Source organism: Pseudonaja textilis, chromosome 3, assembly GCF_049901715.1.
Source record: "Pseudonaja textilis isolate UNSWEBS1 chromosome 3, rPseTex1.2, whole genome shotgun sequence".
NCBI classification, from domain to species: domain Eukaryota; kingdom Metazoa; phylum Chordata; class Lepidosauria; order Squamata; family Elapidae; genus Pseudonaja; species Pseudonaja textilis.
Window position 1 is genome coordinate 153,070,850 of NC_141992.1, and position 12,590 is coordinate 153,083,439.

At 39.8% G+C, this 12,590-nt stretch overlaps 1 protein-coding gene across 3 annotated transcripts in view; it reads right to left on the minus strand.

Moving 5' to 3' along the window:
* Positions 1–7,858, minus strand: part of SMCHD1 (structural maintenance of chromosomes flexible hinge domain containing 1) — an 88,096-nt gene extending 80,238 nt beyond the window's left edge. For all 3 annotated transcript variants that reach the window (XR_015743170.1, XM_087931142.1, XM_026699346.2), the window contains exons 1-2: positions 7,482–7,858; positions 2,266–2,341 (exon numbers count right to left, since the gene is read on the minus strand). Coding sequence is in view for 2 of the 3 variants with exons in the window: in XM_087931142.1 (XP_087787268.1) it covers positions 2,266–2,341; positions 7,482–7,625 (220 nt within the window). In the remaining variant the exon portion in view is untranslated. The remainder of the gene's footprint in view (positions 1–2,265; positions 2,342–7,481) is intronic.
* Positions 7,859–12,590: the final 4,732 nt, after the last annotated feature.

The window sequence follows — 12,590 nt, forward strand, 5'->3', positions numbered from 1 at the left end:
TAATTTCTTAATTTGTGAATGCTTGTTTCCAATACTGCTTTATAATCTTCCAGTTGTCCTATTGCCACATACTACTCCCTTACTCATATTTTTTCTTCCATTCCCAAAATAATTTTCTGTTATTTCACCTTAAATGGAAGTAGTCGCCAACTTACAGCCATTCATTTAGTGACCATTCAAAGTTACAATGGCACTGAAAAAAAGTGACTTACAACTGGTCCTTGCACTTATGACCATTACAGCACCCATACCCCCATCACGTGATCAACCTTCAGGCTCTTGGCAACTGGCATGGATTTACAACAGTTGCAGTGTCCAAGTCATATGATTGTCATTCATGACCTTCCCAGTTGGTGTTCAATAAGCAAAGACAAATGAGGGAGGCCAGATTTGCTTAACAACCACAATTCACTTAACAATTGCAGTGAATCCCTTAACAACAATGGCAAAAATGGTTGTAAAATTGGGCACCCACTGAAGCACCATCTTGCTTACAAATGGAAATTCTTGTCTCAAATATGGTCGAGGGCTATCTGCAAATCACCTGCTAGTTTGCAGAAGGACTGATCCTTCAATCTAAGCCAATGCTTACTACTCACTCTGATATTATCTATTCTTCTCATTAATAATAGAATTTGCATAGCACAGTGGCTGTGGTATTTGCTTAGCATGGAGAAGATTGCTGGTTCAAAACAAGGCAGATTTTTAATTATGCTGATAGTCCTTATTCCTGACCATTTATTCAGTGACTGTTCAAGTTACAACATTGGAAAAACAGACTTATTGGTATAACTGGTATTTGAAGTTTAGGCTGTCACAGCACCCTCATAACTCATATGATGGTGATTTTGGTGAATGGCAACTAGTACACATTTATGGGAGTTAACAGGCTAACCGGACTGCAATTTATGACCTTCAGAGCAAGCATGTGGTCGTGTTAATATTTCACTTTATAACCACATAAGATTAGTGAAAGAGTTGACAGTTCCAGTTGTGGTCAGTAAGTGAACGATAACCTGTAATTATTCTTTTCTTGAGTAATTTTGGAGCATTTTTTAAATAAGTGGAGAGCTTTATAATAAACTGTTTTACTTAATTTTTGCCATCCCTTCATGATAGGCGAGGTCAGAAAACAGAACAAGAATTTCAGAATTACTACTCTATTCTTGGGCATAATCCAATTGTGAAAGCCTACCATAGTATCAGTCAGCCCTCTCTTATTACTTTTGACAGAATTATTTTGGTTTTTTTTTTTCCTTTTCCCTAGACTGAAATGTTTCTTTTATTTTCTTTTAATGGTGAATACATTATTTCATCAAGATTATCTTTATACTCTTCTAAATTTTTTAGAAAACTCAGGAGAAAAATACCTTTTTATCTGGGTTTTAACTGGCAGTTTTCACTGTGCTATTCTTAGAATATCTAACATAATTCTAACATTGTCTTAAAATAAAATTTGCATTCAGCTTTGTGAATAAACTCTTGCAAAAATTATTTTTAGTTCACCAACTAAAATCATTTAAACAATTTATAACTATTATTAATGATACTGGTCTATAATTCCTGGCCTGTCAAACCTTGTCTTACTTAGATATTAATGCTATATTTGTGTCTTCCAAATCTCAAGCAGTAAGATCAATAATGATAAAATGCTTTTTGTATTGCCCCATTATCCAGCATCTCCCTTTTGAAGATACAATAACTTTTTCTTTTCTAAATGATATGCTATTAATTTCCTTAGTTATTTGCAAATTCAAAGAAGATATTTTTTGCTTTATGTAATTCATTTTTATTTCCATTCTTTCACTGTTAATATCAAGAACAGTTCTAAAAGTTTAATTTGATAAGAGATATTTCTTTGGGAATTTCTTTGTCATTTTTTTTCTATTTACTTCATTTTTTAGTATGATATCTTATAAAATATCCTAATAAAAGCTTTATCTGCATCCCAAACCATTCCTGTTAATGTTTATATTGACATTTTTAAAAAAAATTCTAATTTTTAATTCTCATATGAATTTTTTTTTGTGTGAAATTTTTTGAAGTCCTGATCATTTGATCCACAATCTGTGTTTTTTAATTTAGAACCAAAACATTCTTTCAAGAAAAATTGAAGTTTTAAGTTCAAAACCAAAATAATCTTTTTAGAAAAATGGTGGTTGTTGCAAGACAAACATTGGTGAAGCATAGTAGCAAAACTTTAATATTTAATTAATAGTTCCTTGGTATAAAATTGATTTGTCATTATAAATACAATATACTTACCAAAGTTTTCACTTGTTATTTGTTTTCTGTCAGTTGTTGTGATAACAAAAGTTTCACTGGAGGAAATACCAAATACCTATAAGTACAAGGTAAATCTCTAGATTAATAGAGAGAATGAGATTCAGGTATTTAAAAACATGAAAGAATTATCCAATAAATGTTTCCCATAACAGCTTTTCATATTTCTTTGGCTTGATATCTGGATTCTACAATAGACAGATCTTCTAGTTATTTATAACTTTTTATGTCTATAATAAGGAAATTTACCAATCTGAAGATTCTGCTGTTATTTAATTATTAAATGCAGGGTTAGGATTTCTTGAGTGAAGATTTTTAGCTGTGCCCAGCTCTAAGCCTGACAGTTATCAAAGCTAATATTTAAGGGAACTTTTAATTCCCTTAATACTTTTTTAAAATGAATAACTCCAGGAATATGACAGGCAACAGAAGGAGAATCAGCAAAGAAGCATGCTAACTAAACCATGCCAAGCAAATCTGAAAAAGGACAATGTCCAAAAAAATGAATGCAGTTTACATATCAATAACAAACAAGATACTTAACAGCATATCCAAATTGTCATACAATATCCTTAATATCACATTATCAAAATAACGCTCAGGACCATGCAGTGCAGATTATAGCTCTAAATATAAAAATGTGCCCAAATTGAAAAAATGCTGGGGAATAAGAGCAACGGTGGCGCAGTGGTTAGAATGCAGTACTGCAGGCTACTTCTGCTGACTGACTGCAATGTGGCAGATCAAATCTCACCAGGCTCAAGGTTTACTCAGCCTTCCATTCTTCCGAAGTCAGTAAAATGAGGACCCTGATTGTTGGGGGCAATATGTTGAGTCTGTAAACTGCTTAGAGAGGGCTGTAAAAGCACTGTGAAGTGGTATATAAGTCTAAATGCTACTGCTATTATTGCTGAGGACAATAAAAAAAGCCAAGAAATACCCAAAGTAAGTCAATATAAACTTCGATTATAGAAAAGTTTTTAATTGTATTGATCATGTTAATATGGTTGCTGGTTGCTTGTGAAGGAGGCAGAGCATGAGTACAAAGGAGAAAGGCAGTTTGAACTGCTTCAATTTCCTTTCTGCTTCCCAGAGGCTAGTGGGAGGAGCTGTTGGTTGCTTGTTATGGAGGCAGTGCGTGATTACAAAGGAGAAAGGCAGTTTGGACTGCTTTCACTTCCTTTCCGCTTCCCAGAGGCTAGTGGGAGGAGCTGCTGGTTGCTTGTGAGGGAGACAGAGCGTGAGTATAAAGGAGAAAGGCAGTCTGAACTGCTTCCATTTCCTTTCAGCTTCCTAGAGGCGAGTGGGAGGAGCTGCTGGTTGCTTGTGAGGGAGGCAGAGACTGAGTACAAAAGAAAAAAGGCAGTGGCCCGCGTGTGTAACGGTGCACAAATCGTATAATTATAAACAAAAAATACCAATACATTCAGGGTTAGTGCGCTTGAGATTGTGATTTTAGTTTATTTGAAAATGATAGTTCAGTGTAATACTTGTTTTGCAGTTGTCTTTTGCAGTACTCTTTTCAAGTACTGTCCTCTTTGTAAAAAAAATTACTAGTCTACATTGACAGATTACCTGTCTAGAATCTCTAATCTGTGCTCTCCAAGCAGAAATTAGGTGCCCAATCCAGCCATCTATTGAGCTGCCATTTTAACCAGCCCCCACTACCACAAAGATTCTACAGCAAAAGGGCAGTATGGACAACCGTGGGATCTGGCAGGGTGAGAGCTGTGGACCATAAACACAAAACTTTTGCTGTGTCCCAGCATAAGATACAGAAGAAGGACATACAACTAAGGCAGAATATCAGCAGATATCCAGAATCTGCAAAGACGAAGTAAGGAAAGCCAAGGCTCAGAACGAACAAAGACTTGAAACAAAAGTCAAAGATAATAAAAAAAGTTTCTTCCAACATATAAATAACAATAAAAAAATCAAGGAAACAGTCAGTCCACTAAAGAGAGAAGATGGCAAGGAAGTAACAGGCAACAGAGAGAAAGCAGAACTGCTTGACTCATTCTTTGCATCGTCTTCATGCAAAAAAAACTATACCTCAACTCACCCAAAACATAACTGTAAAAGACAGACCAGAAATAAAAATTAAAATAAGCAAAAAAAAAAAATAATAGTAAGAGAACACCTGTCTGATCTTGAGGAGCACAAATCACGGGGCCCTGATGGATTACATCCCAGAGTTCTGAAGGAACTGGCAGAGGTCATCTCAGAACCACTGCACCATATCTTTCAAATATCCTGGAGCACCTGTATCTAACAAAATGAAATTCAATGTAGAGAAAAGTAAAGTCCTACACTTAGGCAAGAAAAACCAAAAGGACACATATAGACTGGGTGAAACCCAGCTGAATACCGTGTTTCTCCAACAATACGGCCTCCACCAATAGGAAGGCCCAGCATGATTTCTAGGCATGAGGTGAAATTGAGCCCCACCCCCAAAATTTAGGTCTATTTAAACCATGCGTTTCCCGCCATTTCTCACATTGTTCGTTAGAACTACACAAGGTGAAGAGAAATGGGGGGGGGGGAAGGGTGGGGGAGGGGAGAAAACTTGCCTTTAGGAGTGCCCTGCAGGTAGTATAGGCGAAAATTCCCCGATCTACTATTGATAAAACATCAGCTGATAGAAGCTCCCCGAAGGCAGAGTCCCCAGCCACTTCAGGGTGAGGCGTGGCTGCCCATGTCCCCTCGCCATTAGGCAGTGTCTTTCGGGCAATGGAAGCTCCCCAAGGGCAGTCACCAGCCACTTTGATTGGCCGGTAGAAGCAGCCTTGGGGCAAGTGCACACGCACACTCCCCTCGCCCCGAGGCTGCTTCTACCGTCCGATTGAAGTGGCTGGTGACTGCCCTTGGGGAGCTTCCATCACCCAAAAGACACTGCCTAATGGCGAGGGGACATGGGCAGCCACGCCTCGCCCCGAAGTGGCTGGGGACAAGGCCTTTGGGGAGCTTTCATCGGCCGATAGAAACAGCCTCATAGAGAGGTACATGCACATGGGCCACTCTAGGTGGGGGAGGAAATTAAGTAAAAAAAAAAAAAAGGCCTGGCCTTATTTTGTGAAACAAGGTAGCAGTAACTGTGAGGAGGATCTTGGAATCTTAACGGACAACCAGCTAAATATGAGCCAGCAATGTGCAGCAGCCGTCAAAAAAGCTAATTCAACCCTAAGTTGCATTAACAGAGGGATACAATCAAGATCAAGTGAGGTACTAATATCACACTATGAAGCCTTAGTAAGACCACACCTAGATTCCTAATCTAGTTTTAGTCACCACATTATAAAAAAGATGTTGAGACTCTAGAAAAAGTACAGAGAAGAGCAACCAGGATGATTAGGGGACTGGAGACCAAAACATATGAAGAACAGTTATAGGAACTGGACATGGCTAGTCTAGTGAAGAGAAGGACCAGGGGAGACATGATAGCAGTCTTCCAATATTTGAGGGGCTTCCACAGGGAGGAAGGGGTCAAGCCATTTCCTAAAGCGCCTGTAGGCCAGACAAGGAATAATGCATGGAAACTGAACAAGGAGAGATTTAACCTGGAAATAAGGAGAAACTTTCTGACATTGAGAACAATCAACCAATGGAACAGCTTGCCCTTGGAAGTTGTGGGAGCATCATCACTTGAGACTTTCAAGAAGAGATTGAACTGCCATTTGTCAGAAATGGTGTAGGATCTCCCACTTGGGTAGGGAGTTGGACTAGATGGTCCCTTCCAACTCTGATTATCTGTATCTATGGACTATCCCAGGAAAATGAGTATTGCAGAACATTTCATTATGCTGTAGAAATCTATACAAAGGAAAAGAAGTCAGAGCCTGCCATTTGAATTTCTTTGTTCTGAAATGCCTTTAAGAATATTTCTGAGCTAGAAGAATTCTGCAAGAAATAATGGGATATGTTATTTATTTATTAAATGCATATGCTTCCCATCTTGCTGTCCGAGGAGACTCTGGGCAGCTTACAAAATTGATTTATTTTATAAATTTATTTATTAAATGTTTATGTCATCTCCCCAGAAGATACTCTGGGCTGCTTACAAGCTATAAAATATAACAGTTATAAAATAAGTAAAAAATAACTAAAATATTAGAACATGAAAACTACAGAGATTGTGATTATAAAACTTAAGAAAAATTTCAGAAGAAAAAGTATTGTTAGGTTGTAGGAAACATGGAAACAACTATTATCTCTGTCAAGAGAGCTGGTTTGATATAACCATTAAGGAACCAAGCTAGAAACCAGGAGACTGAGTTTTATTCCTGCTTTAGGCACAAAGCCACCTCAGTAACTTAGCCCAGTCTCAGTTCTAGGTGACAAATGACTTCTGAAATCTTGTAAAGGAAACTGCAACTGCTGGAACTTGCTTGTCAAGGAAGTCACAAAGAGTCAATACTAACTCAAAGACATTTCCGCCCCTCCCCCCCAAAATCTGCTAAAAGACATGTTACAAAACAAGAGCTATATGCTCAATTTGCAGAAAGATTTCAAGTTTAGCTTTTTACAAGAGATTGATCTGCTTCCAATACATTTAAGAATGTACTGAACCGTAGTTTTACCAGCAATGAGCATGCGTTTAAATACATCTATGACTTTTACTATGACAGTTGAGCTAGGTTGTCAGGAAACTGAGTTTTTTATGATATTTGCATGCCAACTTTTCTAAATTATTTTACCATTAAGAGCATATAACAATTATCTCATGGTGGAAAAATACCTACAATAATACAATCAACACGATTAAAAAAAAGAAAAAGAAAGCAAGCCAACCCAAGCAGCCTAATAATAGCAGACAGGAAGCCTACAGTATTTCTAATTCATTTAATAAACTGTTTCTTAAGTCATTCTCGGTATGCAGGAAAAAAAAAAAAGATACATCGCAGGTTCACATTTTCTTTCCGCTGCCGCCGTCTTGTTCTCGGCTATGATTCGGGCTATAAATTCTCGCCCTTCAGGTGGTCAAAGGAACTTCTGCCTTGACCGTTCGCTGTCCCTTTCTAAAAAGCTCCTGTTCTGGTTCCCGGTGCGCTGCGTGACCCGGCAAGTGACCCGAAAAAAGGGAGCCCGACGGTAGGGGACCGGGACCGGGACGAGGGGGGGGGGGGCGCCGCCCGCGAGACCAGTGGCGCAGTTCCATGAATGACGCCGCATTTTAATTCGCCTCCCTCCCTTAACGTTACCTTGTGGACGTCCGTAAGGAAGCTCCCATAGTTTTTCGGGTGACATTGAAGTTCTTTTTCGGCGTCATCTGACTGGTTCCGACGCCGGTCGTACACGAAGACCCTTAGGATTTTGCCGTCGGTGTCCTCTTCTGCCGCTGCCATGTTGCCCCGACGGCCGAACTCCCAGCCGAGCGCTTGTTCTGCCGAACGCAATCTAGTTGCGTTTTAGCGGAGGAAAGGAACGGAGGGGCTGAGGAGAAATATATAATCGTATGGGGTGTGGACAGTGGGACGAGGGAACGAGGGCTGGCCAAACTAAGCAGGCGAGGCGAAGAGGGAGAGGACCGGTGAGGAACTGAAGAAACGAAAGCTATCGCAGGGGTTTCGTTTCGTTTTCAGGAAGCAGCGCTCCGACGGAATGAAGTTTCGGAGTAAAGTCAAAATGCCATTGGCTGTTCGGAGATGCAAGACACAGAAGAGAGAACTGTTCCCCCACCCCACCCCCCCTTTCTGGCTTCTGTTACTTTTTGAAAGTTTAAGAATTGTTTCGTTTAATTTTTGTGCATCATGGTATTTTTTATTTATATTTTTCTCTATTTTGGATTCAATTAAAAGAAATATTGTTAGCTTTATTAACAGAATACAACATAACATGTTTAAAAAGGCAAAACCTCAGTGAATATCTGAGGTATCATAGCACTGATACCATACTATAAGGAAAGTGTGTGTGTGTGTGTGTGTGTGTATAAAATGTATATTGCCTCCCATATGCCCATGGCAACTCAAGGTGGCTTACACAATGTAAAACCATATTTAAAACAAAACAAAAAACATAAAACCATAAAAACTAACAAAAAGAATCAAATAAAGTATAATAGAACAAAATCTGGAAAAAAAATGGGGAAAAAAATCACCCCCCCAACTCCCAACTGGGCTTTTTTGCACCAACTGGAGCTTCCCGATGTTCTTCAAGGGCAGCCCCATGTAGAGCGAGTTGCAATAATCAAGACGGAAGTGACCCGGACATGAGTGACTGTGTGCGTGCGCGCACACACACACACACACACACACACACACACACACACACACACTCACTCTTCCCCAGAAAGGGGAGAGAAAACTTTCATACTGCGGCAAATTCATTATTGATCAACCCACTGCTGATTGAACAGAAGCAATAGTTAATATAGGCTTATAGAATGTACTGTAAGAGATTACATTGAGCATCTTCTAGTCCAACCCACTGCCCAATGCAGAACTCCAGAACTACAGGTGAAACTTGAAAAATTAGACTATGGTGCAAAAGTTCATTTATTTCAGCTTAAAGGTGAATCTAATATATGATAGACTCATTACATGCAAAACAAGGTAGTTCAAGCTGTGATTTGCCATAATTGAGATTATTATGCCTTACAGCTCATGAAAACCCTAAATCCACAATCTTAGAAAATTAGAATATTGTGAAAAGGTTCAATATTCTAGGCTCAAAGTGTCCCACTCTAATCAGCTAATTAAGCCATAACACCTGCAAAGGGTTCCTGAGCCTTTAAATGGTCTCTCAGTCTGGTTCAGTAGGAATCACAATCATGGGAAAGTCTGCTGACCTGACAGTTGTGCAGAAAACCATCATTGACACCTTCCATAAGGAGGGAAAGCCTCAAAAGGTAATTGTAAAAGAAGTTGGATTATTTTTAATTTTTAAATAAATTTTAAATAATTTTTTAAATAATCTAAGAACTGTTATTGATGGTGAACAAACAGGTCCAATAAATATTGAAAAGGGTGTCAGACAGGGTTGCCCTCTCTCACCCCTCCTATTTATATTTGCTTTAGAATCACTTTTAACGCAGATAAGACAAAATCCTGAAATTAAAGGAGTAAGGGTCAAAGCAGAGGAATATAAATTACAAGCGTTTGCAGATGACATGGTTTTCTTCTTAGAGGAAGCTATGGAAAAAGGACATAATTTAATAAAAGAATTGGATGTTTCCAAAGTGCTGTATCAAAGGACTTTCACAAGGAGTGGACTGAGGCTGGAGTCAGTGCATCAAGAGCCACCACACACAGACGGATCCTGGACATGGGCTTCAAATGTCGTATTCCTCTTGTCAAGCCGCTCCTGAACAACAAACAATGTCAGAAGCGTCTTACCTGGGCTAAAGAAAAACAGAACTGGTCTGTTGCTCAGTGGTCCAAAGTCCTCTTTTCTGATGAGAGCAAGTTTTGTATCTCATTTGGAAACCAAGGACCCAGAGTCTGGAGGAAGAATGGAGAGGCACACACTGCAAGATGCTTGACGTCCAGTGTAAAGTTTCCAGTCTGTGTTGATTTGGGGAGCCATGTCATCTGCTGGTGTTGGTCCACTGTGCTTCATTAAGTCCAGGGTCAACACAGCCATCTACCAGGAGATTTTTGAGTACTTCATGCTTCCTTCCTCAGACGTGCTTTATGGGAATGCTGACTTCATTTTCCAGCAGGACTTGGTACCTGCCCAAACTGCCAAAAGCATCCAAACCTGGTTCAATAACTGTAGGATTACTGTGTTTGATTGGCCAGAAAACTTGCCTGACCTGAACCCCATAGAGAATCTATGGGTCTTTGCCAAGAGAAGGATGAGAGACATGAGACCAAACAATGCAGGAGAGCTGAAGGCCGTTATTGAAGCATCCTGATCTTCCATAATACCTCAGCAGTGCCACAGGCTGATAGCTTCCATGCCACACCGCATTGAGGCAGTAATTACTGCAAAAGGGTGCAGTAAGTGCACGCTTATACTTTTCAGAGGTCTGATACTGTTCTATGTACAATCCTTGTTTTATTAATTGCGTGTAATATTCTAATTTTCTGAGATTGTGGATTTGGGGTTTTCATGAGCTGTAAGCCATCAATTATGACAAATCACGGCTTGAACTATCTTGCTTTGCATGTAATGAGTCTATTTCATATATTAGTTTCACCTTTTAAGTTGCATTACTGAAATAAATGAACTTTTGCATGATATTCTAATTTTTTGAGTTTCACCTGTCTAGCATCCCTGACCAAGGTCATGCAGACTGTTTAAATATCTCCCCTCCAGGAGAGCCCACCACTTTTAAGGCATTTTGTTTCATTCTTGAATAGGTTTCATCGCTAGCCATTTCCCCCCGATGTTCACTGAAGCATTTGCCCCCCTTTAGCTAACATTCACCTAACCCTTTCTCCAGAATTCTTTAGTGGTATTACATAAAGGTTTACCAGAACATTAGCTCGTTCCTTCAGTACCCTAGAGAACCTGTATAAATTTAATAAATATGTTCTATTTCAGAATATAACCATGGATTGGACGCCTGCCCTGTCTAGCCTAGTCTGTTCTGACTGTGGCCAATCAATTGCACCAGCAAACTCTTCTCTAGCAAATTGTTCAAAGGCAATGATGCTATCAATCATAAAAAAAAAAAAACCACAGCCAAGCTGGTCAATAGCACATCATTTTGTGGTAGCCAATTCCAAAATTTAATTATATATTTTGTAATGTTTGACCTTTTGTCTGTAGTCTTCCAGCATTCAGTTTCACCCATAATTCCAATATTTTGAGAAAGGGAAATTAGCTTCTCATTCACTTAATCCATGTCATCTCCCCCACCGGTTTCTTTTAGGCCAAAACAGCCCAAATTTGGGCTGGGAGGGACAGGAGCACTGCCAGAGCCCTGCAAAATGACCTCCAGTGGGCCACAAATGTGCATGTGGCTGCTCAAACGGTCAGAAACAGAGTCCATGAGGGTGGTATGAGGGCCCAATGTCCACAGGTGGGGGTTATGCTTACAGCCCAAAACCGTGCAGGATGTTTGGCATTTGCCAGAGAACACCAAGATTGGCAAATTCGCCACTGGCACCCTGTGCTCTTCACAGCTGAAAGCAGGTTCACACTGAGCACATGTGACAGACTTGACAGGGTCTGGAGACGCCATGGAAAACATTCTGCTGCCTGCAACTTCCTCCAGCATGATCAGTTTAGCAGTGGGTCAGTAATGGTGTGGGGTGGTGTTTCTTTAGGGGGCCACACAACCCTCCATGTGCTCGCCAGAGGTAGCCTGGCTGCCATTAGGTATCGAGATGAGATCCTCAGACCCCTTGTGAGACCATATGCTGGTATAGTTGGCCCTGGGTTCCTCCTAATGCACAACAATGCTAGACCTCATGTGGCTGGAGTATGTCAGCAGTTCTTGCAAGAGAAAGGCATTGATGCTATGGACTGGCCCGCCCGTTCCCTAGACCTGAATCCAATTGAGCACGTCTGGGACATCATGTCTTGTTCCATCCACCGCCACGTTGCACCACAGACTGTCCAGGAGTTGGGGGATGCTTTAGTCCAGGTGTTGGAGGAGATCCCTCAGGAGACCATCCACTACCTCAGGAGCATACCCAGGCATTGTAGGGAGCTCATACAGGCACGTGGAGGCCACACACACTACTGAACCTCATTTTGACTTGTTTTAAGGACATTACATCAAAGTTGGATCAGCCTATAGTGTTTTTTTCCACTTTAATTTTTGAGTATAACTCCAAATCCAGACTTCTATGGGTTGCTAAATTTGATTTCCATTGATAATTTTTGTGTGATTTTGTTGTCAGCACACTCAACTATGTAATGAACAAAGTATTTCATAAGAATATTTCATTCATTCAGATCTAGGATGTCTTATTTTTGTATTCCCTTTATTTTTTTGAGCAGTGTATTTTAACTGAAAACGTATTTTCTGCTGACATTTTTTTGGGAAAATATAGCTAACCCCAGTAGATTTTTCATAGGTAAAAACAGAGCTGTGTTGCACTTTTTCCTAGAATTTTCTCGATTTGAAAAAAAGTCTTTGTGGTCATATTTTCTGCAATTTGCAGAACAGGGCAGCATTCAACATAGACTTCTGTTGCAGCTACTGTTGTGGCCAGGAGGTGTTGCTTCACTCCACAATAACACAGGTTTAAATCTTTCCCTGAGATCTTGTGAAATATTGACTATTTGAAACTATGGTTTTCCCATGTTGATAATTGGTAGGCAATTACAGGCTTTACATTAGTAACTCAATTTTCAATCATACTTTTTGCATTCTAATTAGTGCTTTCAAGAACAAAACAAATATATGTGAAATA